The sequence below is a fragment of the Trichosurus vulpecula genome, chromosome 5, assembly GCF_011100635.1.
Source record: "Trichosurus vulpecula isolate mTriVul1 chromosome 5, mTriVul1.pri, whole genome shotgun sequence".
In the NCBI taxonomy this organism is placed as follows: Eukaryota; Metazoa; Chordata; class Mammalia; order Diprotodontia; family Phalangeridae; genus Trichosurus; species Trichosurus vulpecula.
The window spans coordinates 67,071,512-67,094,448 of NC_050577.1; the positions used below are offsets into that span (position 1 = coordinate 67,071,512).

General features: G+C 36.5%; 1 protein-coding gene across 1 annotated transcript in view; it reads left to right on the plus strand.

Moving 5' to 3' along the window:
- Window positions 1-21,401, plus strand: part of RAB18 (RAB18, member RAS oncogene family) — a 52,461-nt gene extending 31,060 nt beyond the window's left edge. The window contains exons 4-7 of the mRNA XM_036759914.1: window positions 16,782-16,854; window positions 18,355-18,473; window positions 18,550-18,616; window positions 19,621-21,401. Coding sequence (XP_036615809.1) covers window positions 16,782-16,854; window positions 18,355-18,473; window positions 18,550-18,616; window positions 19,621-19,793 — 432 coding nt within the window. The 3' untranslated portion in view covers window positions 19,794-21,401. The remainder of the gene's footprint in view (window positions 1-16,781; window positions 16,855-18,354; window positions 18,474-18,549; window positions 18,617-19,620) is intronic.
- The last annotated feature ends 1,536 nt before the right edge of the window (window positions 21,402-22,937 follow it).

The following is a 22,937-nucleotide window of genomic DNA, read 5'->3' on the forward strand; positions in this document are numbered from 1 at the left end:
AAAATGAGGTTAAGTATTTTATTTCCTCTTTTGTTAATCTCAGCAATTTATATTTTTGTAAATATTCATCCATTTCACTTAGATTGTTAGATTTATTGGCATACAGTTGGGCAAAATTGGTCTTAATTATTGCTTTAATTTCTTCATTGGTGGTGAATTCACCACCATTTTTCATTTTTGATAGTGGTAATTTGGTTTTCCTCTTTTTAAAAATTAAAGCAAAGGTTTATCTATTTTATTTTCGGTACTCCCCCACCCCCCATAATACCAGCTCTTAGTTTTACTCATTAGTCCAGTAGTTTTCTTACTTTCAGTTTTATTAATCTTTCCTTTGATTTTCAGAATTTCTAATTTGGCGTTTAATTAGGAAGTTTTTAATTTGTTCTCTTTCTACCTTTTTTAAGTTGCATACCCAGTTGGTTGATCTGCTTTCTCTATTTTATTCATGTAGGCATTTAGAGATATAAATTTTCCCCTTAGTACTGTTTTGGCTGCATCTCATAAATTTTGGTATGTTGTCTCATTATTATCATTCTCTTTGAAATTATTGATTGTTTCAGTGATTTGTTGTTTAACCCACTCATTCTTTAGAATTAGATTATTTAGTTTCCAATGAATTTTTAATCTGTCTTTCCATGGCCCTTTATTACATTCAATTTTTATTGCCTCATGATCTGAAAAGGATGCATTTAATTTCCCTTTCTGTATTGGATTGGATTGTTTTTATGCCCTGATACCTGATCAGTTTTTGTGTAGGTGCCATGTACTGCCGAGAAAAAGGTTTATTCCTTTCTATCCTCATTCAGTTTTCTCCAGAGGTCTGTCATGTCTAACTTTTCTAAAATTCTGTTCACCTCCTTCTTTCTTGTTTATTTTGTGGTTAGATTTGTCTAGTTCTGAGAGGGGGGGATTGAGTTCTCCCCAGTATAGTTTTGCTGTCTGTTTCTTCCTGTAATTCACTTAACTCCTCAAAGAATTTGGATGCTATACCACTTGGTGCGTATATGTTTAGTATTGATATTACTTTGTTGTCTATGGTACCTCTTAGCAAAATGAAGTTTCCTTCCTTATCTCTTTTTTTTTTTTTTAGATCTAATTTTCCTTATGCTTTGTATGAGATTAGGATTGCTCCCCCTGCTTTTTTTTTTTAACTTCAACTGAAGAAATATATTGTGTTCCAACCTTTTAGCTTTTACTCTCTGAGTGTTTCTCTGCTTCAAATGTTTCTTGTAAACAACATAATGTAGGATTCTGGTTTTTAATCCACTCTGCTATGCATTTCCATTTTATGGGAGAGTTCATCCCATTTATGTTCACAGTAATGACTATGAACTGTGTATTTCCCTCCATCCTATTTTTCCCCTATCTATACTTTTCTCTCTCCTTTCACCCTGTCCCTCCTCACCATAGTTTTGCTTCTGACTACTGCCTCCCTCTGTCTGCCCTCTCTTCTATTATCACCCCTCCCCCCTTTTCTTTTCCCTTTCCCCTCCTACTTTTCTATAGGGCAAGTTAAATTTCCATACCCAACTGAATAAGTATGTTATTTCCTCATCGAGCCAAATCCAGTGAGAGTAAGGTTCAAGCAATGCTCATCCCCACCCTTCTTTCCCTCTACTGTAACAGGTCTTTTGAGACTCTTCATGTGATATAATTTACTCCATTTTGCCTCCCCTTTTCCTCTTTTCCCAGTATAATCCCTTTATTTCCCTACCCCTTAATTTTTTTTTATGTCATCACATCAAAGTCATCTTATACCCACACCCTCTGTCTATGTATACTCCTTCTAACTGTTCTAATAAGAGGTATAGTTCTCTAGAATTACAAGTATCATCTTCTCATGTAGAGATGTAAACAGTTTAACCTTATTGATTGACATGGTTTTTCTTTCCTGTTTCCTTCTAACTGTTCTAATAAGAGGTATGGTTCTCTAGAATTACAAGTATCATCTTCCCATGTAGAGATGTAAACAGTTTAACCTTATTGATTAACATGGTTTTTCTTTGCTGTTTACCTTTTCATGCTTCTCTTGAGTCTTGTAGTTGAAGATTGATTTTTCTGCTCAGTTCTGGTCTTTTCATCAGGAAAGTTTGAAAGTCCCCTATTCCATTAAATGCCCATCTTTTCACCTGAAAGATTATGCTCAGCTTTGCTGGGTGGTTGATTCTCGATTGTAATCCAAGCTCCTTCGCCTTACAGCAGGACTGTCCGAAATGCGGTTTGCAGGCCTTATGTGGCCCACAGTGCAATTTTATGTGGCCTGCTTGCGTATTTAATTTTCATGAGCAAAAAAATAAAATAATAATTTGAATGGAATGTGTATTAGATTTTTTTAATTCCATCACTAATAAATAATCTCATTGATGTTAATTTTCTTTGGTGTTTTTAAGCAGTATTACGGACAGAACATGTGACATATTGCACAGAATTTTCAGTCGATCTGTGGGATGCAGACTAGTCAGTATGCTCCTACCTTTATATTATTGTGTTGTTGCTTTGTTGTTTTGTGTTTGCTTTCGTGCTTTGCCTGTCGTATTTATGATGCACGTTCCCCCCTTTCTATTAGCGTACTGTATTTTTTATTCTGGGTGCGGCCCTCATAATTATTTTAATGCGGCCCTAAGATAACTTAAGGTTAAACAGCCCTTACTTACAGAATATCATATTCCAAGCCCTCTGACCCTTTATTGTAGATGCTGCTAAGTCCTGTGTAATCCTAACTGGCTCCTTGATATTTGTGTTGTTTCTTTCTGGCTGCTTGACCTTATAGTTCTGGAATTTGGCTACAATATTCCTTGGAGTTTTCATCTTAGGATCTCTTTCAGGAGGTGAACGGTGGATTCTTTCAATGACTAATTTTATCCTCAGGTTCTAGGATTTTTCCTTGATAATTTCTTTAATTATGCTGTCCAGGCTCTTTTTTTTTTAATCATGGCTTTCAGGTAGTCTAATACTTAAATTATCTCTCCTGGATCTATTTGCCAGGTCAATTGTTTTTCCAATGTGGTAGTTTACATTTTCTTCTATTTTTTCATTCTTTTGATTTTGTTTTACTGATTCTTAATGTCTCAGAGTCATTAGCTTCCACTTGACTAGCTCTAATTTTTAAGGAATTATTTTCTTCAGTTAGTTTTTGTAACTTCCTTTCCATTTGGACAATTCTACTTTTTTTTGTTGGTTTGTTTTTTGTTTTTTGGAAGGGCAATTGGGTTTAAGTGACTTGCCCAAGGTCACACAGCTAGTACATGTGTCAAGTGTCTGAGGCTGGATTTAAACTCAGGTCATCCTAACTCCAGGGTCCGGTGCTCTACTCACTGCGCCATCTATCTGCCCTGACAATTCTACTTTTTAAGCAGTTGTTTTCTTCAGTGGGTTTTTTTCCCCCATTTGGCCAATTGTATTTTTTAAGCAATTGTTTTCTTCAGTTTTTGTTTTTCCCTTTCTAAGCTATTGATTCTCTCTTCATAATTCTCATTTCTTTTCCCAGTTTTTCTTCTGCCTTTCCTATTTGATTTTTTAAATTCTTTTTGAGCTCTTTCAGGAGGACTTTTGTGGTTGAGACCAATTCATATTCCCATTTGAGGCTTTGCGTGTAGGCTTTTTTTTGACATTGTTGTCCTTCTGAGTTTGTGTTTTGATTTTTCTTGTTGCTGTAGTAGCTTTCTATGGTCAGAGCTCTTTTCTGTTTTTTGCTCATTTTCTCATGTATTTTCATGACTTTCAAAGTTGAACTCTGCTCTTGGGGTACTGGGAGCAGAGTCCCAAGCTTCTTGTGCTGGGGACCAGCTGGTCACTCACTTTCTGCTCTGGAGGGCCTCTAGGTGTTGTTGACTTGTCCACTGCACTGGGGTGGCCCAGCCTAGTCATACCTGTTGAGCCCTGCATTCTGGGGCTAGCAGTTTGCCTTCTGCTCTAGGACTAGAGGCCTCATAGCTGGCCTGTTGTCCCACTGGCCTACTGAACCAGGACCACAGGGCCTTGGTTGCTGATCTGTGCTGTGGCTAAGAGCCTCCCACTGGCTTTCCTGGCACCACCTGTGCTGGGGTTGTGTTCCCCTTTTACCTAAGTGAGACAGACCTTTACTAAAGTTCTTCTAAGTTATCTTAAGCTGAAAAATTGTTTCACTCTGTGTTTTTGTGGATTCTGTTGCTCCAGAATCCATTTAGAGACTGATTTAACATTACTTCTGAGGGAACCTGGGGGGAGTTCAGGCAACTTCCTGGCTTTTCTCCACCGTCTTTGAAAGTGGAAATTTTCATGTTGATAAGTTTGTTCTGATTTCATTTTGTGGTTCACCATGGTAATATTATTATTGAAGTTGATTTTGAGGAATACCAATTGTAATACATGGGTTTTGGTCACTTTCTGAAGACTTTAGGCTCTACTTTATTTTAAAGTTACATAATTAATTTGTGGATAGAATTTTCTGACTTAATAAAAATAGAAATGTTAATTTTAATTGATCATAATAGAATTTTGAATTGCATTTATTTGGTGTATGTGTGTATATGGAGCAGCTGCTTGAGTTGTTAAATTTCTCCAAACCAGTGAAAACTATAACAATTGGAAAAACTGTATAATGGAAAAACATGGTGAATAATAAACTGGATGCTACTTTCCTGTCTCCTTTAATGAGATGAAAAAGGGAATGTTTTCTTTTGGATAAAATCAGAATTCTGTACAGAATATAAAAATTCATTGGAATTGTAGGAAAACTCATAAAAAGCATTATGAAATGCCTGTTTTAGTTACTTAGCACTTATGCAGTACAAAACATGATCATATAGTATGTTGTATTTCTCTTTAGCACTAAGTAATAAATACTTTTTGATTCCAGTTTTTTCCAAATGAGAAAACTTAGTTAAAGAATCTGTCATTTTCTTTCTGTTACCCCAGAAGAATTATAAATTAGTTGCCAAGTTTAAATTTGAGAACTTCTTAGATATATACTTTGTTTATTTTTTATTATTTAATACTTTTAGTTTTCAACATTGATTTCCACAAGATTTTCAGTTACAAATTTTCTCCCCATTTCTACCCTCTCCCACTCCAGACTGGCATATATTTTGATTGCCCTGTCCCCCAGTCTGCCCTCCCTTCTGTCAGCCCACTGCCCCCCATCCCTTTTCCCCTTACTTTCTTGTAGGGCAAGATAGATTTCTGTGCCCATTGCCTGTATATCTTATTTCCCAGTTGCATGTAAAAATAACTTTTTTTTTAAGCATTTGTTTTTAGAACTTTGAGTTCCAAATTCTCTCCCTGCTTCCTCCCCACCTACCCTCCTTGAGAGGGCAAGCAATTCAACATAGGCCATATATGTATCATTATGCAAAACACTTCCATAATAGTCATGTTATGAAAGACTAACTATATTTCCCTCCATCCTATCCTGTCCCCATTTATTCAGTTTTCTCCCTTGACCCTGTCCCTTTTCAAAAGTGTTTTTTGATTACCTCTTCCCTCCATCTGCCCTCCCTTCTATCATCCCCCCTCTCTTATCCTCTTCTCCCCTACTTTCCTGTAAGGTAAGATACCCATATAAGTGTGTGTGTTATTCCCTCCTTAAGTCAAATCAGATGAGGGCAAGATTCACTCATTCCCTTTCACCTGTCCCTTCTTCCCTTCTAATAGAACTGCTTTTTCTTGCCACTTTTATGTGAGATAATTTACCCCATTCTGTCTCTCCCTTTCTCCTTCTCCCAATATATTCCTCTCTCACCCCTTTTATTTTTTTTTAAGATATCACCCCCTCATATTCAAGTCACCCTGTGCCCTCTGTTTATATATATATATATATACGTGTATATATATATATATATATATATATATATATACACACACACACACACACACACACACATATATAAATATATTCCCTTCAACTACCCTGAGAAAGGTCTCATGAGTTACAAATACCATCTTTCCATGTAGGAATCAAAACAGTTCAACTTTAGTAAGTCCCTTATGATTTCTTTCTCCGGTTTACTTTTCATGCTTCTCTTGCTTCTTCTATTTGAAAGTCAAATTTTCTATTCAGCTCTCGTCTTTTCATTGAGAATGCTTGAAAGTCCATATTTTGCCTTGGAGTATTATACTCAGTTTTGCTGGGTAGGTGATTCTTGGTTTTAATCCTAGCTCCATTGACCTCCAGAATATCATATTCCAAGTCCTTTGATCCCTTAATGTAGAAGCTGCTAGATCTTGTGTTGTCTTGATTTTGTTTCCACAATACTCAAATTGTTTCTTCCTGGCTGCTTGCAGTATTTTCTCCTTGACCTGGGAACTCTGGAATTTGGTGACAATATTCTTAGGAGTTTTCTTTTTGGGATCTTTTTCAGGAGGTGATCAGTGGATTCTTTCAAATTCTATTTTACCCTCTGTCTCTAGAATATCAGGGCAGTTCTCCTTGAGAATTTCTTGAAAGATGATGTCTAGGCTCTTTTTTTGATCATGACTTTGAGGTAGTCCAATAATTTTTAAATTCTCCTGGATCTATTCTCCAGGTCAGTGGTTTTTCCAATGAGATATTTCACATTGTATTCCATTTTTTCACTCCTTTGGTTCTGTTTTTATAATATCTTGATTTCTCAAAAAGTCACTAGCTTCCACTTGCTCCAATCTAATTTTTAAGGTAGTATTTTCTTCAGTGCTCTTTTGGACTTCATTTTCCGTTTGCCTAATTCTGTCTTTTAAGGCATTCTTCTCCTTGTTGGCTTTTTGGAGTGTTTTGCCATTTGGGTTAGTCTATTTTTTAAGGTGTTATTTTCTTCAGTATTTTTTGGGTCTCCTTTAGCAAGTCTTTGACTTGTTTTTCATGATTTTCTTGCATCACTTTCATTTCTCTTCCCAATTTTTCCTCTACTTCTCTTACTTGATTTTCCAAATCCTTTTTGAGCTCTTTCATGGGCTGAGACCAATTCATATTTTTCTTGGAAACTTTTGATGTAGGCCCTTTGACTTTGTTGACTTTTTCTGGCTGTATGTTTTGATCTTTTTTGTCACCAAAAAATGATTCTATAGTCTAAGTCTGAGTCTGTTTTTGCTGCCTGGACATGTTCCCAGCCAACTACTTGACCCTTGAGCTTTTTGTCAGGGTATGACTTCTTGTAGAGTAGAGAGTACTTTGTCCCAAGCTTTAGGGGCCTTGCACTGGTGTTTTCAGAGCTATTTCTATACAGCTAGCTCTGCCACACCAGCGCTCCTCCCCTAAGAACCGCCAACCAGAACCATGACCCAGATCCAAGCAGGGCAAAGCAAGAGAACCTGCCTCTGTGCCAGCAAAGCAATCCCTGCACTCCTGCTCTGACCTGCCGCTTGATTCCTCTCACTGAGTGGGCCTCAGGCCGGAAGCAGCCACCTCTGGAGCTCTGGAAGCAGCCACAGGAGCTTCTTGCTGCTGCTGTACCTCAGTTGCCACCAGGGCTGGGGCCAGACCATGCACTTCTCTCACTTCTATCCAGCAGTTTTCCCACTAACCTTCTCTGTTGTCTTTGGTGTTTGTGGGTTGAGAAGTCTGGTAACTGCCGCAGCTCACTGATTCAGGGCCCTAGGGCCTGCTCTACCTGACTCCCCATCTGGTTGGTCCTGGCACAGCTCATACTGGGCTGCGCTGCACTCCCAGCGCCATGCAGTAGATCCCTTCCCAGCGACCATCCAGGCTGTCCTGCGCTGGAGACCTGCTTCCCTCTGCCACTTCATGGGTTCTGTAGCTCTAGAATTTATTCGGAGCTTTTTTTTGCAGGTGTTTAGAGGGATTTGGGGGAGAGCTTAAGCAAGTCCCTGTTTTCCAGCTGCCATCTTGGCTCTGCCTCCTCTGTTTATATCCTTAGATATATACTTTGTTCCTAAACTCAGTCCTTTGTATCTATTCTCTGTTTGCTCAGTATTAGTATCAATATTTTCTCAAGGATGAAAATGTCAGTAATTGTGTCCATATCATCATGTGCTCTTTGGGAAAGTTAAACTCTCCAGTTGTGATTACTAAACTCAGCTTTAAGAGAGAGCAAGAGTGGAAATGGAATACCAGACTCTTGGGGACCCCGTTATTTCCTGGCCAATGTTGTAGTGTAGTTATGGCCTTTTCGAGAGTGTCATGGTTTCTGGAAATAAGATAATAGTGTTGCTGCTGTACTCTACCTTGATCAGATTTATCATCTTCATTTCCAAAAATCCTTTCCCCTATCCAAAGAACCATCCCATATAACCAGAATTAGAAGGGAAAGGAAAGGGTTGAGGGGTGGCGGTTGAATGGTAGCACAGCAAAACCAGTCAACACATGTTAATGTGTGATGCTGAGTAACAGATTTTAGGAAGGATGTTGATGTGATGCAAAGTATTGTATTGGTGGTTGTCCTTCATTCTGGAAGAGGACCAAAATGACATCACTATATTGGAGTCAAGATACTGTGTGTCCCACAGTGGCCGATCAGGCCAAGAGCTTGGTAGGCTTTATCATAGCTCAGGCACAAATAGTGCACACTAACATTTGGAGTGGAGATGTCTCTAAATTTGTGCATTTCACATTTCATTTGAACTGCTGCATTTCTGCTTTCATGAAACACAGTGCTTTCTTTGATGTAGACACGTTATGCTGGGAGGTCCTTTGCCAGTATCTCCCATATCATGCAGTTGATTCCAAAGTTCTTCAGAGAGATGTTGGGAGTTTCCTTGTATCACTCTTCTGACCTCCATGTGAGTGTTTGTCTTATGTGAATTCTCTGTAAAATAGTCTTTTAGGCAAACATACATTTGGCATTTGAACAGTGTGGACAAAGCTTGGAATTCTGAACATTTGGAACAAGGACCTCGGTGTCTGATACCTTATCTTACCAGGTGATCTTCAGAATCTTCCTAAGACTTCAGTTTCCTGGCATGGTGCTGGTATACTGTCCAGGTTTCACAGGCATACAACAGTGAGGTCAGCACCACAGCTTTGTAGACCTTCAGTTTACTAGGCAGTCTGATACCTCTTCTCTCCCACTCTTTCCTTTGGATCCTCCCCAAAACTGAGCTAGCTTTGGTCCATCCCTGGAAAGTATTCTAACAAAGTTATCCACAGCATTCACTGTTTCTCCCTTTGCGGTAACTGAGAGTTCCACACACACGGATGGTGTGGTGCTGGCTGGTGGAGAACCTATGTTTCCTTAGTATTAATTTTTAGGTCAAAATTAGCACAAGCAGCAGAGAATCAATCCACACTTTGTTGCCTCTCGGCCTCAGAGGCTGCATTGCACAATCATCTGCAAAGAAAAAAAAATCATGCAGCAACTCTCCTTCCAGCTTTATAGTCTGATGCCTTTTTCTTCCCTTTTGAAGGTGTCTGACAACATTGCTGAAAACACCATGCTAAAAAGCATGGGAGCAAGCACACAGCCTTGTTTCACTCCATTGGTGACTATGAAAGTAAAAGAGCATTGTCTATCATCCAGAACGCTTGTGAGCGTGAAAATGACATACGATACTGATGAACTTCTCTGGGCAACTAAATTTGCCATAATTTTCCACAGGCCCTCACGACAGTATCAAAGGCCTTTGTCAGATCAATGAATGTAGTGTACCCATTCTCTGTTCTGCTGCTGGCATTTCTTCTGGAGTTGTAGGATGGCAATCAGTGTCAGCATTGATTGATGGTCTGTTGAGAACACTATGGAGGTGTTCAGCCCATCTCTCAGAATCACACCCTTATCACTAATCAATGTGTCTCCATCAGCACTGAGTAGTTGAGGTGCACCATAAGTCTTTGGCCCATAAATAGCCTTCAGGGCATCATAAAAGCACTTTAGATTGTAACTTATCAGAGTAAAACTGAATTTCATCTGCCTTCTTACTGAGCCAAGAATCCTGCATCTCTCTAAGCTTTGCTTATACTTTACTTTTGATGGAATTAAATGCTGCCTTCTTAGAGGTGGATGAACTATCCTGCTGGTAAACTCTGTGGAGTTCTTGTTTTTCATTTAGCAATTTCTGAATTTCCTTATTTTTGTCAAACCAATCTTGATGTTTACAAGTGTTCTAGCCCAGGTGAATAAATGCAGTGCTGTATACCACATCTCTGAAAACTGCTCACTCCTTTTCTGTTATACTGTTGCCAACCTTGTGTTGACTCAGTTTTTCCTCTAAGTTAGCAACAGAATTGTTCCTGCTGGGAGAAGTGCTCTAATCTGTTGACATTAAGGAAAGTGTTGTGACGAGGGTCTTGAACAGATCATAGGTTTATGCTGTATGAATTGAAGATATTTATCCTGGAGAAGAGCAGGTTGGGATAGGTGGAGCACAATAGCTATTTTCAAGTTAAAATAAAGGTCCTCTTGTGGAAGAAAGATTAGACTTGGTCTGCTTAGCCCCGGAGGGCAGAAGGGTGGAGAGTTAAAAGGAGATTTAGACTTCCTAATGATTAGGGCTTTCTAAATGTGGAATTAGCTAATTCCTTATTATTGGGGGTCTTTAAGAAAAGATTTGATCACTGGTTGGATTTGTTGTAAAAGGAACTATTTTTCAAATATGGGTTGGACTGAATGGCCATTAAGGTCCATTCTAAATCTGAAATTCTCAGAAGTATTTGAAAAACTCCACTCCTGTACTCTTTTCTATTCCTGAGTAAGGACACACAATTTCAGTAACATTTCTGGACAGAATGAAAGACAAATGGGATGGTTATAGAAGTGGTATAGTAAGATCCTTTATACTGAAGAAATAGGACATGGTTTTCCTGAACACAGCTCAGGCATTATTGTGGCGATTTGACATAATAGAAAGAACATATGTAGAGGTAATCTTGGCTTAAAGTAAATTATTGGTCTGGCATTTGTTGACCTTGTTCATCGTTTAGCCTTGTTGGGTCTTAATTTGTCCTAAAATGAAGGCTTTTAGATTAGAGACCTCTGCGTTCTCTGTCAATTCTGGAATTCCATTGTTCTGTGTCTTTCAATACCATTTTAGGAAATCTTTCCTGCAGCCCTCTCTTAAACCATTAGAGATCTCCATTTGACCATTTGGAGACCTTTATATAACTATACTGGTTGTAGCCTAGATTTGTAATTGTGATAAAATCCTAAGATTATTGTTGTAGAGCTCCTAGAGACTTTTGAGGACATTTAGTTCAACTCCCTCATTTTCCAGATAAGAAACTGAGGCCGATGGAAGTTAAGTGACTTCCTACAATGACGCAGGTATAGCTAGTGTTCAACAACAAAAATTTAGTGCTAGTTAGGCTGGCTGATATTCATCACAAATTTTAAAAAATTCTCTTCTCCCATCTAAAAGACTAACATCAGATTATTTTCATACCTCAAGTGGATATCTTCTGCAGTGGTTTTCATTTACTTATCAACTTAGGTTATTGTGTAACATGACCTAAATAACGTTGGACATTGAAATTGTTGGCCATTAGGTAGAAACTCATTTTCGTATTAGGAACTTTAATAGGCTTTTGTTTTAAAGTGAGAACATAACATTTTGGTGTCTTCAGGTTCTATAACCTCTTGTCTCATTTCCTGATGACCGATCTTGCATGTAATTGGAATGTTCACTTGAGATTTAGTGCCCTTTGCCTGGTGTGCCAAAATTTAAAGCTGATTTGAAACAGGCTCAAATAGATTTTAGTCCTTTCGTTAATTTTACCATTTTATCTGTGGCCAATAATTAAAATACCCTATGTTAAAGATCCTGGTAATAATAAATTACATTTGTTTAAAATTCTAGAGGTTCTTGATTTTACTTTGACTCCTGTCCTTTCTTTTCACCCTCCTTGTATTGTAATTAGGGGGACAGATACTGTACAACTTTAATAAGATCACATACTGTTTTATATATAGCTTTCATATACAGGTTCCTTACGGTTTCCGAGTATTAGAAATTATGGTTTGAGGTGGGAATGATTCCTAACTATTGTAGACAAGAGTTGAAAACCAACTGACTAGAATTAGTGAAAATGAGAAAGACTTTCAGCTTGTAGTCAAGTGAAAAGTATTTTATATATTTATAAATATTATGCACTAATGGAGCTGTCTATCTGGTTTTATTGCCAATTATTTTTCAGAGAAATAGTCACAGCCATCAATTTACTACATCATATATTATATCTAATGTTTTTCCATCTGCTGTGCATTTGGCCACTAGATTGGTTATTCCCTTTGGCTGACATAATTTGGAAATCTGTCCTTTAACATTCTACCCTTGTGACTTTCTCGGGGAGAAAGAATGAGCAAGCAGAGAACACCAGAGGTTGAAAAGGCAAGGAAATCAGCAGAGTGCAAGGAGGTGATTTGAGAATTTGACCCTTTCCTTTCCCCTTCTAAATGGAATTTGTTTGATTTTAAGAAGTTAAGGAGGTGTTGTAACATACACAGCTCTTGACTTCAGACTAGAAATATGACAACTGGTAACACAAATAGAATTTTAGAGCTGGAAAGATCTGAGATAATCTAACTTCATCGCATCATGTCACACATAAGAAAACTGAAGCCCATAAAGGTAGTAGTGATAATTGTGCACTTCATCAGTATAAATTTTTGAGCACCCTCAGTATCTTTTTACTTGTTCATAAAGTAAATACCTGTACTACTATACTAATAATTATGCATATTACAGAACACAAAGATAGAAATTTAAAGGATGCAGTAAAAATGAAATAATGTTTAATCCTAGAGTTAATTGGGAGACATTGGAATTTTTTTAAGTAGAGTTAACATGGCTGGACTTTTTACTTAAGAAATACCAATTTGATGGTGATATTGAAGATAGAGTTGAAAGAGACCTGTGAATGAAGTTGTAGAGGTAGCTACAAGATTAGGTAGCTGATTAGATGTATGGGATGAGGAGAGCATGTGAAATTGGGCATCACACCGAAAGTATGAATCTGGCTGACTGGAAGGATGGTAGAGTCATCAAGAAGAAATGAGAAAAGTTGGAAGAAGGGTGGATTTGTGGGGGAAATGTAAGGTAATAAGATTTAGATTGCAGCCTAGCCATATCTTCTCATCTTATTACTTTGTCTCGCCAAAAAATGAAAAGGAGAGAAGCTGGGTTCTTACTGGTCATTCACTGCCTCTGGCTGGTGCTTGCTGTAGCTGTAAAGTGATGGAGGTGAAGGGAACACAGAGAATTTCACCCATACAGCTGCTAGTGCGTGTGCTCTGGTTGTAGTTAGGTTATAACTGCTCTGAAGGGCCTCTGCCTGGAACATAAGGGTTGAGAGGTTACACAGCAGAGGGAAGGGGTTGTGGAAGGAATGTTGAGTGAAGGGGTGGGGGGAGCTTGTATTGGAGTCAAGCCCTGTGATTGGCTATCATGTGGTGGACTTACATGAGTCATCTGCCCACTCTGGTTATCCCTTGGGAAGGTTGTGCTATAACTCACGGACGATGCAGGGTGACCATTTCCTCCCATTTGCATCTTGGTAAGTTGTGAAGTAGTTTGAACAAGTAAGAGTTGCCACAGACCATATTTTATATACCTAAATAATCCATTTGTTCTTTCTTCCTTCTGTATAAATTACAACCCAACAATATCTTTTCATTCTCTGTAGTCCTTTTCCATAGCTCTATTATTTTGATAATGATAATAATGGCTCATTTTTACATAGTGCCTTAAGATTTGCAAAAAGTGTTTTATGTAACATTTTACACATGATATAGATACCTGAGTTTCAGGGGAATGAAGTGACTTGCCCCATGGTCACACAGCTAGTAAATGTCAGATTCAGAATTTCAATTTGGATTTCCCCTGACTCCAAGTCTAGCACTCTTCTCACTATATCATGCTTCCTCTGTAGTGTTTTCCCCAGATAGATGTTCTAATTTAATGAACTAATCCATCCAACTGTGTCATAGTACAGTAGAGTTTTTTTTAAAATCCATTCTATTTTCCCTGTGTGAATCAGTAGCCCTGTGCTCTAGAGGTTGATATGGGAGCTTTTGAGTGGTGCCAGGGAGGCCAACAACTATTGTGTCTTACTCTTTATCGCCCCATTTTCGGGGTTTTCCTGACAAAGAAACTAGAGTAGTTTGCCATTTCCTTCTCTAGCTCATTTTAATAGATTGAGGAACTGAGGCAAATAGGGTTCAATGACTTGCCAAAGGTTACACAGCTAGTAAGTATCTGGGGCTGGATTTGAACTCAGGATGATGAGTCTTCCTAATTCCTTGTCTTTTGTTTTACTTTGATAGTGTTGTATATTTCTTTAGTGAATTTTAAAACTAATTTTTAATTTAATGCTGGTATCATAAGACTTATAAAAAGGATGTTTGATATAGATATGAAATTTCCTACTAGCAGCTAATTTAACCTGAAAATTCATTCCCTTCCATAACTAGAGTATTCAGAGAATCTGTGATTCCCTTAGAGAAACATTCTAGATAGTATTGGTTTGGTGATTTTTGCCAAATATTCATTAAAAAAAATTAATTGAAATTAAGAATTAATAATTCTAAATGGAATTACCATAATTGCCATTATAATTATCAGCAGATAAAGGGAGGTGGGGAAGGAGATAGGGGCTAGGCACCTGGACTGTAATTTCTTTGGTTTAGGAAACTCCTTCTACCAATGCAGAACCTCATGTAATCTGCAGCAGTGCCTGGGGGCACTGAGAGGTACTAATGACCTGCCCAGGGTCATACAGCTAGTGTGAGTGAGAAGAACTTTGTTCATTCCATAATGCAGAAAGTAAAACCCAGTAGTACCTGGGTTTTAATCCTAGCACATATACTATCTTTGTAGCAATTTGTGGCAATTTATTTAATCTCTCTGGGTATCAGGTTTCTTATCTCTAAAGTTCCAGTGTTGGACTAGATAATATCGAAGTTCTTAAGTTCTTGTTGCGTATGCCAGACTCTGCTAGATGGAGGATACAAACAAAAATGAATGTCCTTATCCTCAATGTACTATTTTCCCTGCTTCCCCAAGGGGAAAGATCAGGCATCTGCTCTAGCTCCATAGCACTGCTCTTAACGCCTTCAGGCTTGAAGGTTTATGAGAAGCAAATGGTGAAAGAAGCTTTCACTTACTTTGCTTCCCAGCCAGGCCTACCTACCACTGTCAGCTGACATGTCCGGCTGATTGCTTACTGCTACTGGTGAGAGTACTTAGAGTAACCTCCTGTTACCCAAAGAAAGTGAAAGGAAAACATAATTTGGTTCAGGGTAGAGGATAGAGTGATATATAATGATGCATTCTCTCTTCTCTTATCCAGCTAGTATTTTTGATTTAATTCATTAGTTCTGTTTCCATAGTAAGAAATTACACATAACTTGTGCAAATCTAACACAAGAAAATTCCTTCCAAGATACAGGATAAAAAAAATAACACAAAAGTTAAGATAAAGTGGAATAATGTACCTATTTATGAAAAGACAAATTTTGATCTCTTAAACAAGTAAGAGAAATTATTTGGGGACAGTGTAGAAAACTTTGTTCAGAATTTTTATACAAACAAAAAAGCAGAATTTATAAATTAACATTGAGGAAAGTGTGGCAAATATGTTACAAAAACCTTGACATTTATGTGTATAAGGAACTGATTCTATGCAAGGTTAATATCCACTCCCAACTGGTAAATGATCAAGAGGAAATTTATTAAAATTTTAAAAAAAGATTATAAATACTTGAAAAAATGTTCAGCCTCTCTTAAAAGCATCTTAAAGCCCTCTGAGGTTCTAGCAGAAACGCTGCTGGCTCTGCAGTCAGAGGACCTAGGTTCAGATCTCACTTCTATTACTTTTTACCTTTGTTACTTAGGTGAAGTTAGTTTACCCCCTGGCTTTCAGTTTTCTCCGCTGTAAAATGAGAGGTTCTAGGTCTGCGATCAAAATGAGTAAAAATAATGCTGTCCTTGAGGTAAAGAAAGTATGCTTCTGCATTGCTTAGTTTATACTTAGAGGAATCCTTTTGGAGATCAATCTGGTAGAATACTGTCCCCAAAATATCATACTTTCTGGACTCAATCTTGCCATTGGAATTATTGCAGAATTATGGAAAAAGTCTCTAAAAACATATTTAAAAGACAGTTGCTTATAGTAGCGAAAAATTATAAACTGCCTAAATATCTAAGCTTAGGGGTGGCTAAAAAAACTAGTATACCAGTATAATGGAATATAATGTAATTAAGTGAGAAAATGAAGCATAAAGAAATATGAAAATAAGAGATATTCCAAAGTAAAAAGATAATCAGAAGAAAGTACAGGTGTAAGGAGAATAGAAGGGTACACAGAAATAATTGGTATTTTTATGTTAAAGTTTATATTTAAAATGTAAATAGTTTAAAATGTATATTTAGTCAGTTTTGCTTAATGTTCATATTTTACGAACTATGGCATGGCATACTTATAATTCCCTTTAAATGAAGTAAGCGTTTCATAATAAAACTTTAAAAGAAAAATGATGTAAAATGTTTATTCCCTTTCTCCAGAGAGAAATCTGTTAATATTGGTTCATTTCATGTTTAATGAAAACTTTTCAGTTGTGTAACATTTTATTTTCATGTTATTATGGGAGATGATGTTTTGGTGAAGAACAAATTGAAGAACAAATGCTATTTTGACTACTTAATTTAATGGATTTGGAAAATATGCTGTTTTACATGGTACAGTGGAAAAAGTCATAGTTTTTGGAATCAAATCTCAGCTCCAGTGCTTACTATCTATGTGACCCTGGGCAAGTCATTTGACCTCTTTGGCCTTCAGTTTTCTCATCTGTAAAATGAGTAGGTTGAGCTAGAGGACTTGTCAGGTGCCTGTGAATCATGAGATGGGCTTAGTGTATTTAATTTTGATTTGTCCTTTCTAGGATACAGCGGGTCAGGAGCGCTTCAGAACACTGACACCTAGCTATTACAGAGGTGCACAAGGTGTTATATTAGGTAAGCATTTTACTTCATTGTGATATGTAAACATCTGGGCATGTGTTTTTTTGTTGAAATTAAGTATTTTTAGAAAATTCTCATTTTATTAAACCTTGTATTTAAAAGTCTTTTTCTTCAGTGCTACATCTTTAATTTTGAAGTGTTTATTCATGCTATATATGTGACTGTATAGTGACTACTTCTCAGCTATCTTTCCTTCAAAGGATAAAAATCCAGACTAGTTTACTTATTTGGTTAGTGCAGCATGTTAATGAAGATAATATTACAGGGTCAATGTGTTTTAGACCAGCTATCTTTAGGCAGAGAGAACCTATTTTTTTGGCCAGTTACTCAATCCATTCCTTTGGTCACAAGGTTGATGAGGATAAAGAAAGATTATGTGGCTCAGCATAAACCATTTACCACTAGTAGAAAAACAACTCAAGACATTTGAAGCTACTGACTGATCCTTATGCAAAGGGCAGCATATGCTTTTTATTGACAGCAGTGGTTTTGCAATATGCGTCATGTTATAGTAATCCACGTCCCACTGCTTTGTTCACCGTTTACCCTAATTACCCTTGATTACTCTTCTTCACTTCAAATATTCTAGACTCCTAAATCATAATGACAAGTCCATGGATGAAACCACCTACTTCCATGTACATTAAACATACTTAATTTGCTCAGTAGCTTACTGCCCTCTGCCAAGTTATAATTCCTATCAGTGTGTTAAAAAAATTTCAGTGTAGGACATTTGAGCATGCAAATGAAAATTTTTTTCTAGCAAGTTTTGTGCTATAGTTGTAGGAAATGGATTTTTGTAAAGTGTCAATGAGGAACATACAGTTCTTATCATTTGCAAGGCTTTAATTTCATTTTTGTTCATCAGGAAAGCGTTTCCTAACATTTCCAGCTTCATTTCTTTTCTCATAAATGGTGCTGTAAACACTATGTGTGTGACTGTATTTTCATATGTTATTATTAGGAACAATAAGAGCAAGGTGATAGGTAGTAAAAAGAAAATGATCAAAGGACAGAATAAGGAACATAAATTTGGTCATAGTTTCCCTGAAATGGAATAATAGCAGGCTTAGGAGAAAACTGGCTAGCAGGTTAATGAGAGGTTAAATACATTCGAAATTTCTCAGTATTTTACTGAGGATTTACATCTAAACATGGTTTGACTTAGGCTCAAACCTACAATGAAGTTAAAAATAATGGCTGCTGATTTATATTCATTAAGTATAGATCACAGAACTCTTACTACTGTGGTTAGGAGCAGTTGCTATTTTGCCATCAAGTGGAACACATTATGGAGAGCCTGGTTTTTATAACCATTAAAGGTGAATTTTTATTGTGACATTTTCATCTGGATAAAGTAGATAATAGTAACCCTAGCTGAAGATAAGTGAACTTTATAAAGAGATGTGAGCTGTTTGTTGCAAGTTTTAACTTTTAAAAATTCTTTTCATCCTTCTGATGTGTATTTTGTGACTTTTAAACCTTCTATTTCAGTTTATGATGTCACAAGAAGAGATACTTTTGTTAAGCTGGATAATTGGTTAAATGAATTGGAAACATACTGCACAAGAAATGACATAGTAAAAATGCTAGTTGGAAACAAAATTGACAAGGTATGAAGGTAGAAAAATTGACCTTTTAACCCTATGTTTTATAGAACTTTTATTAATACACTTGTTTTTCTTATAGGAAAACCGTGAAGTTGATAGAAATGAAGGGCTGAAATTTGCACGGAAGCATTCCATGTTATTTATAGGTAGGTTTATAAAGTTGTACGTTACACTGGGGCCATGAAGTAATTAGACCAGTTTCTACTAATTCAAGTACTGTTAAGTGTGTGAGTTCTGGAGTCAGGAGCACCAGGAATTTGGATTCTAATATTCCTTTTGTGGGTAGCAGTTTAATCTTATGGGAATCATCATAATGCCAAGGTAAAATGAGCTAGTAGATGTGAAAAAACTTTGCACCTAAAGGTATGACATAAATATCAGTGATACTATATCTTAATGTTTGAACTTCTTGTACTAGGCTACTTGAAAACTTTCTCTTAATATGAAGTAGTTGTTAAGTCAATATAAATATTGAATTCTTTTAAGTACTTGAATCAATTCACGTGTTTGACAGAAGATCTTAGGATTTTATTTCCTGAATTATGTTCCTGATTTTGCCTGTTTTTGTGTTTAAAATCAACTTGGGTTTTGCATTCTAAATTGTCTAAATGTTGAAGAATCAGTAATTTCGTTAAATTGTATCACCTAGCTTATTTTTTTCCTTACTTAACATTACAAACACCAAATGAGAAATTAGATTACTTTTATCCTCCTTGTACAATATAATTGAATCTTTCTTATAAGGCAAACTTGCATGAGTTTAAATGAGCCAGCCACTAGTTCAATCATATCTCTTAGCTAAAACTACATGTAATGACAAACTCATAGGGAGAGTCCGTGTTATATCCAGGGTTTCTTTTGGGTTAGAGGTCAGTGCAGATTATTGAATATTAAGTACAATATAGATTATGAGTTGATACTAGTTATTTTTATGATAACAGTTTTGAGAGGTGAGTCAGGAAAGACTAATGGGAGACCTGTGGGAAATACTGCCAGTGTGACAATAAACCTTGGCAAGATGACTTAATACCAAAATACTTCCAAGCAAAACTTGGTAATATAGAAACAGAGGGAAAGTTGTACATTACTTCCAAGTGCTTATTTTTCTTTTGCAAGAGAAATGAACGTTATTTTCTTTCCCATGTTTTAGAGGCTAGTGCAAAAACCTGTGATGGTGTACAATGTGCCTTTGAAGAACTTGTTGAAAAGATCATTCAAACCCCTGGACTATGGGAGAGTGAGAACCAGAATAAAGGAGTAAGGCTATCACACAGGGAAGAAAGCCATGGAGGAGCTTGTGGAGGATATTGTTCTATGTTATAAACTCTGGGAAGGTCTATCTTTTGCATTTTTGATCAGATAATGTCATCTTTCTGTATATAAACTCCTTAACTGCTATTTTAGGGACCTTGCAGTTTGCACATATTTGTTTTGTATCATGGCGATGAACATTTATAAGAAAACACTCATCAGCTTTCCCAGATAAAAATGTTTATGGTAAGCATGCACAAATTGCAACCTTCAGTCTTTTATGTAACATAAAATGGGTGTGCATTACTAAGTGCACTCGATTTTATGACCTACATTCATCATGTACTTTTTTTAAAAAATCCATCCAACAAATATCTGTTGTAAAGCTGTCTGTCTACATTTTGGTCTCCTTTTGGTTAATTTTGTCTGATTATTGGATTGCTTTGTATAACTCCCAGAAACACTGGGAGCTATAGGTATAACAGATCTATTCCTGATGAATTCCTTTGCAGGTTTAACAGCATGTTCTTATGGCTTCTCTAGGAAGCTGATGTTACAGATTTCTTTTTTAAAATTTTTTTGTGGGGGGTATTTAGCAAAAACTCAAGACTTATTATGGCCGTGGCCAGTTTATAGTCGCCTGCATTTGTCTGATGATGCTTCTGAACTAGCAGTGAAATAACACAATTGGGACCTACTTTTTAATTCACTTCAATGAATAACTCAGTTGCTTAACTGGAGTTTTAATCCTGTGATATATACATTAGATTCCTGGCACTTTTGCACTGCAGGTTTTGTAGTGCAGTGTCTGACAGTGGCAGTCAAGCTCTTTCCCCCACTTTGTTTCCAGAGGGATATGAAATTAGTGTGTTCATTGTGACTTGCTCATATAGTACTTAGCACATTTTAAAGCCAATGCTTTTTCTTACATGTTGGTAGTGTTTGTCCAAATATCTCAACTGTAGCTTGTTTAATGTTATGAAGATATGTATCATATGATCGCTTTAAATGGCTAGTTGATATTCTGAACCTTATTTCTATGTTTTGGGGATCAGGGAGAAAAGCACGAAGTGACAGTGAGAAAAGGCATTATATAGCTCCTGGATTCTGATGTGTGGGGAAATACTGTTGCAATGAAAATCTTGAATTTATGTAACAAGTAGCAGTGGTTTATCAAAACTAACTTGTACAGACTAATAAATCTTTTCCAAAGTATTCAGTTTTCTAACCTCTTGCTATTGTATACTTGTATATTTTTTACATACATATAAGTTGATAACATATTAGTTTCTGCTATTTTATGCCAAAAATAAGGGTTATTTTCCCTTGAAAGTCAATCACCATAATACATGACAGCAAGTGACTGGTATTCTTGTCTTGGAAGTTTGTTGTGCATGTGAATTTAGAGCTCATAAGCATTTTATATATTTCAACATCATATAATGGGTGTATTTTTTTTAAAGAGTAGATTTCACTACCACTTGGTTTCTCAAATACATTCTCTTCACATAAAGCCTCACATTCTACTTTGTTTACATTTGCTAGATGGCATTATACATGCTGGGTAGGTTTTTTAAACTGAATATTGTATCATTAATATTGTAATGTTGGAAGAAGGTAGATGATCCAGATGTGTACTTGTAATTTGTTCGTGTTCCATTAAAATGTTAGTTCATATTATTGAGTTCTTTATACAATGCATATGTTGACATGATTTTTTTATTTCTTCTTCCTCCTTAAAGACCTGTAACTATAATCTTTTTGTGGACTAGGTTTTTAATCTTAATTTTATTGGCAGAATTTAGTTATTAAATGGCATCATATAACTTTTATAAGCTGTTTATTTTAAAGACCATTTATATTGTAACCTTTTACAATTTTAAAAAATAAATAATTCATAGCCTGCTTTTCCCTAGTGTACCTGTACAGGTTATGCAAATTTTCCGGTTTCCAATTATCAAATAAGAAGTCAGTGATCTTGATGGTAGTGATGAACTTTTTCTAAGTTGCAGGGTTGGTGTTTTGCTGCTAACTTAATGTAATTTTAATATTTAGGAATCTGTTTTTCTGATTACTTTGACAAATCGTTTAAGGATTTAGTATATTACTATCCTTAGAATTGTGTTTGAACAGTATCTCCATCTTCATCATTAAAAGCACTTAAGAATTAGGTATATAGTAAATACAGATTTTTGAATATTAAAAGGAGATGTCCCTGTAGTCTAGGACCACATGGATACAGTCAAAAGAAAATTATCTGTGATGATACTTTTATGTTACATACTCAGAAGATCTGTATGTCCCTTGTGTGGGTAATCCCTCTACCAATGCAGACTAAAACCCCTCTGTACCCTAATACACATAGTTTCATGAATTGATGTGGTTAGCCTTCTATTGATGAGCCTATCAGAGCTTAACAAGATTGGTCATAGAGCAAGTGGAACATAGCTTTAGAGTGGAAGGGGCGTCAAAAACCAAAAAACCATCTCATTTTGCAGATAAGGAAACTGAAACCCAAAAATGTTGATTTGTTTCAACTCAAGAGTATGAGGAGTATGAAGTACGTAGAAGTATAAAGTAGTTTGCCCATTTGCATTTTCTAGACAACTAAGGACTTGCTTTTAAATTTAAACCATGTAGGCATCTGTTAGTGATACTACCTGCTAAAAGTCTATTACATTAACATCATGGGTAAAACCTCATGGAGCACCGGCGGTCTCCCATCCAACACCACGAACTCAGTACTATACTTAGTCTTTCCAGCTTGGCAGAAACTCTAAGAGCTTGCACCCTTCTGGCATAGTTTTTGGGAGTCAGTGTTGAAGATCTGACTTAAAAGTGCTCAGACTTTCCATTGAGTTTCAAATTGAAGGCTTGGAATTAGGTGCTTAACTTAATTTCAGACTATTTTCGCACTCAAATCTGAGTGTCCCTTTTTTGAAACTATGGACATTAGTTTAAAATGAGTGGATGTATGGTGCCAGAAGAAAAATCCTAAGTAAGTAAAATCTTGTATCCACAAGTATAAGTGGATTGGTTTCATAATCACACTGAGATTATGTAGCAGTCTGTAATAAAAAAAAAAGTAAGGGTACATTCATAGTGTTTTGTTAGTTTACAGCACAACAAACATAAAGTGAAATAGGAGAAGAAATCCTATACAATAAGATAGATTATAATTTGACTTTGGGGGCTACTTGTATATGTGTTTACCAA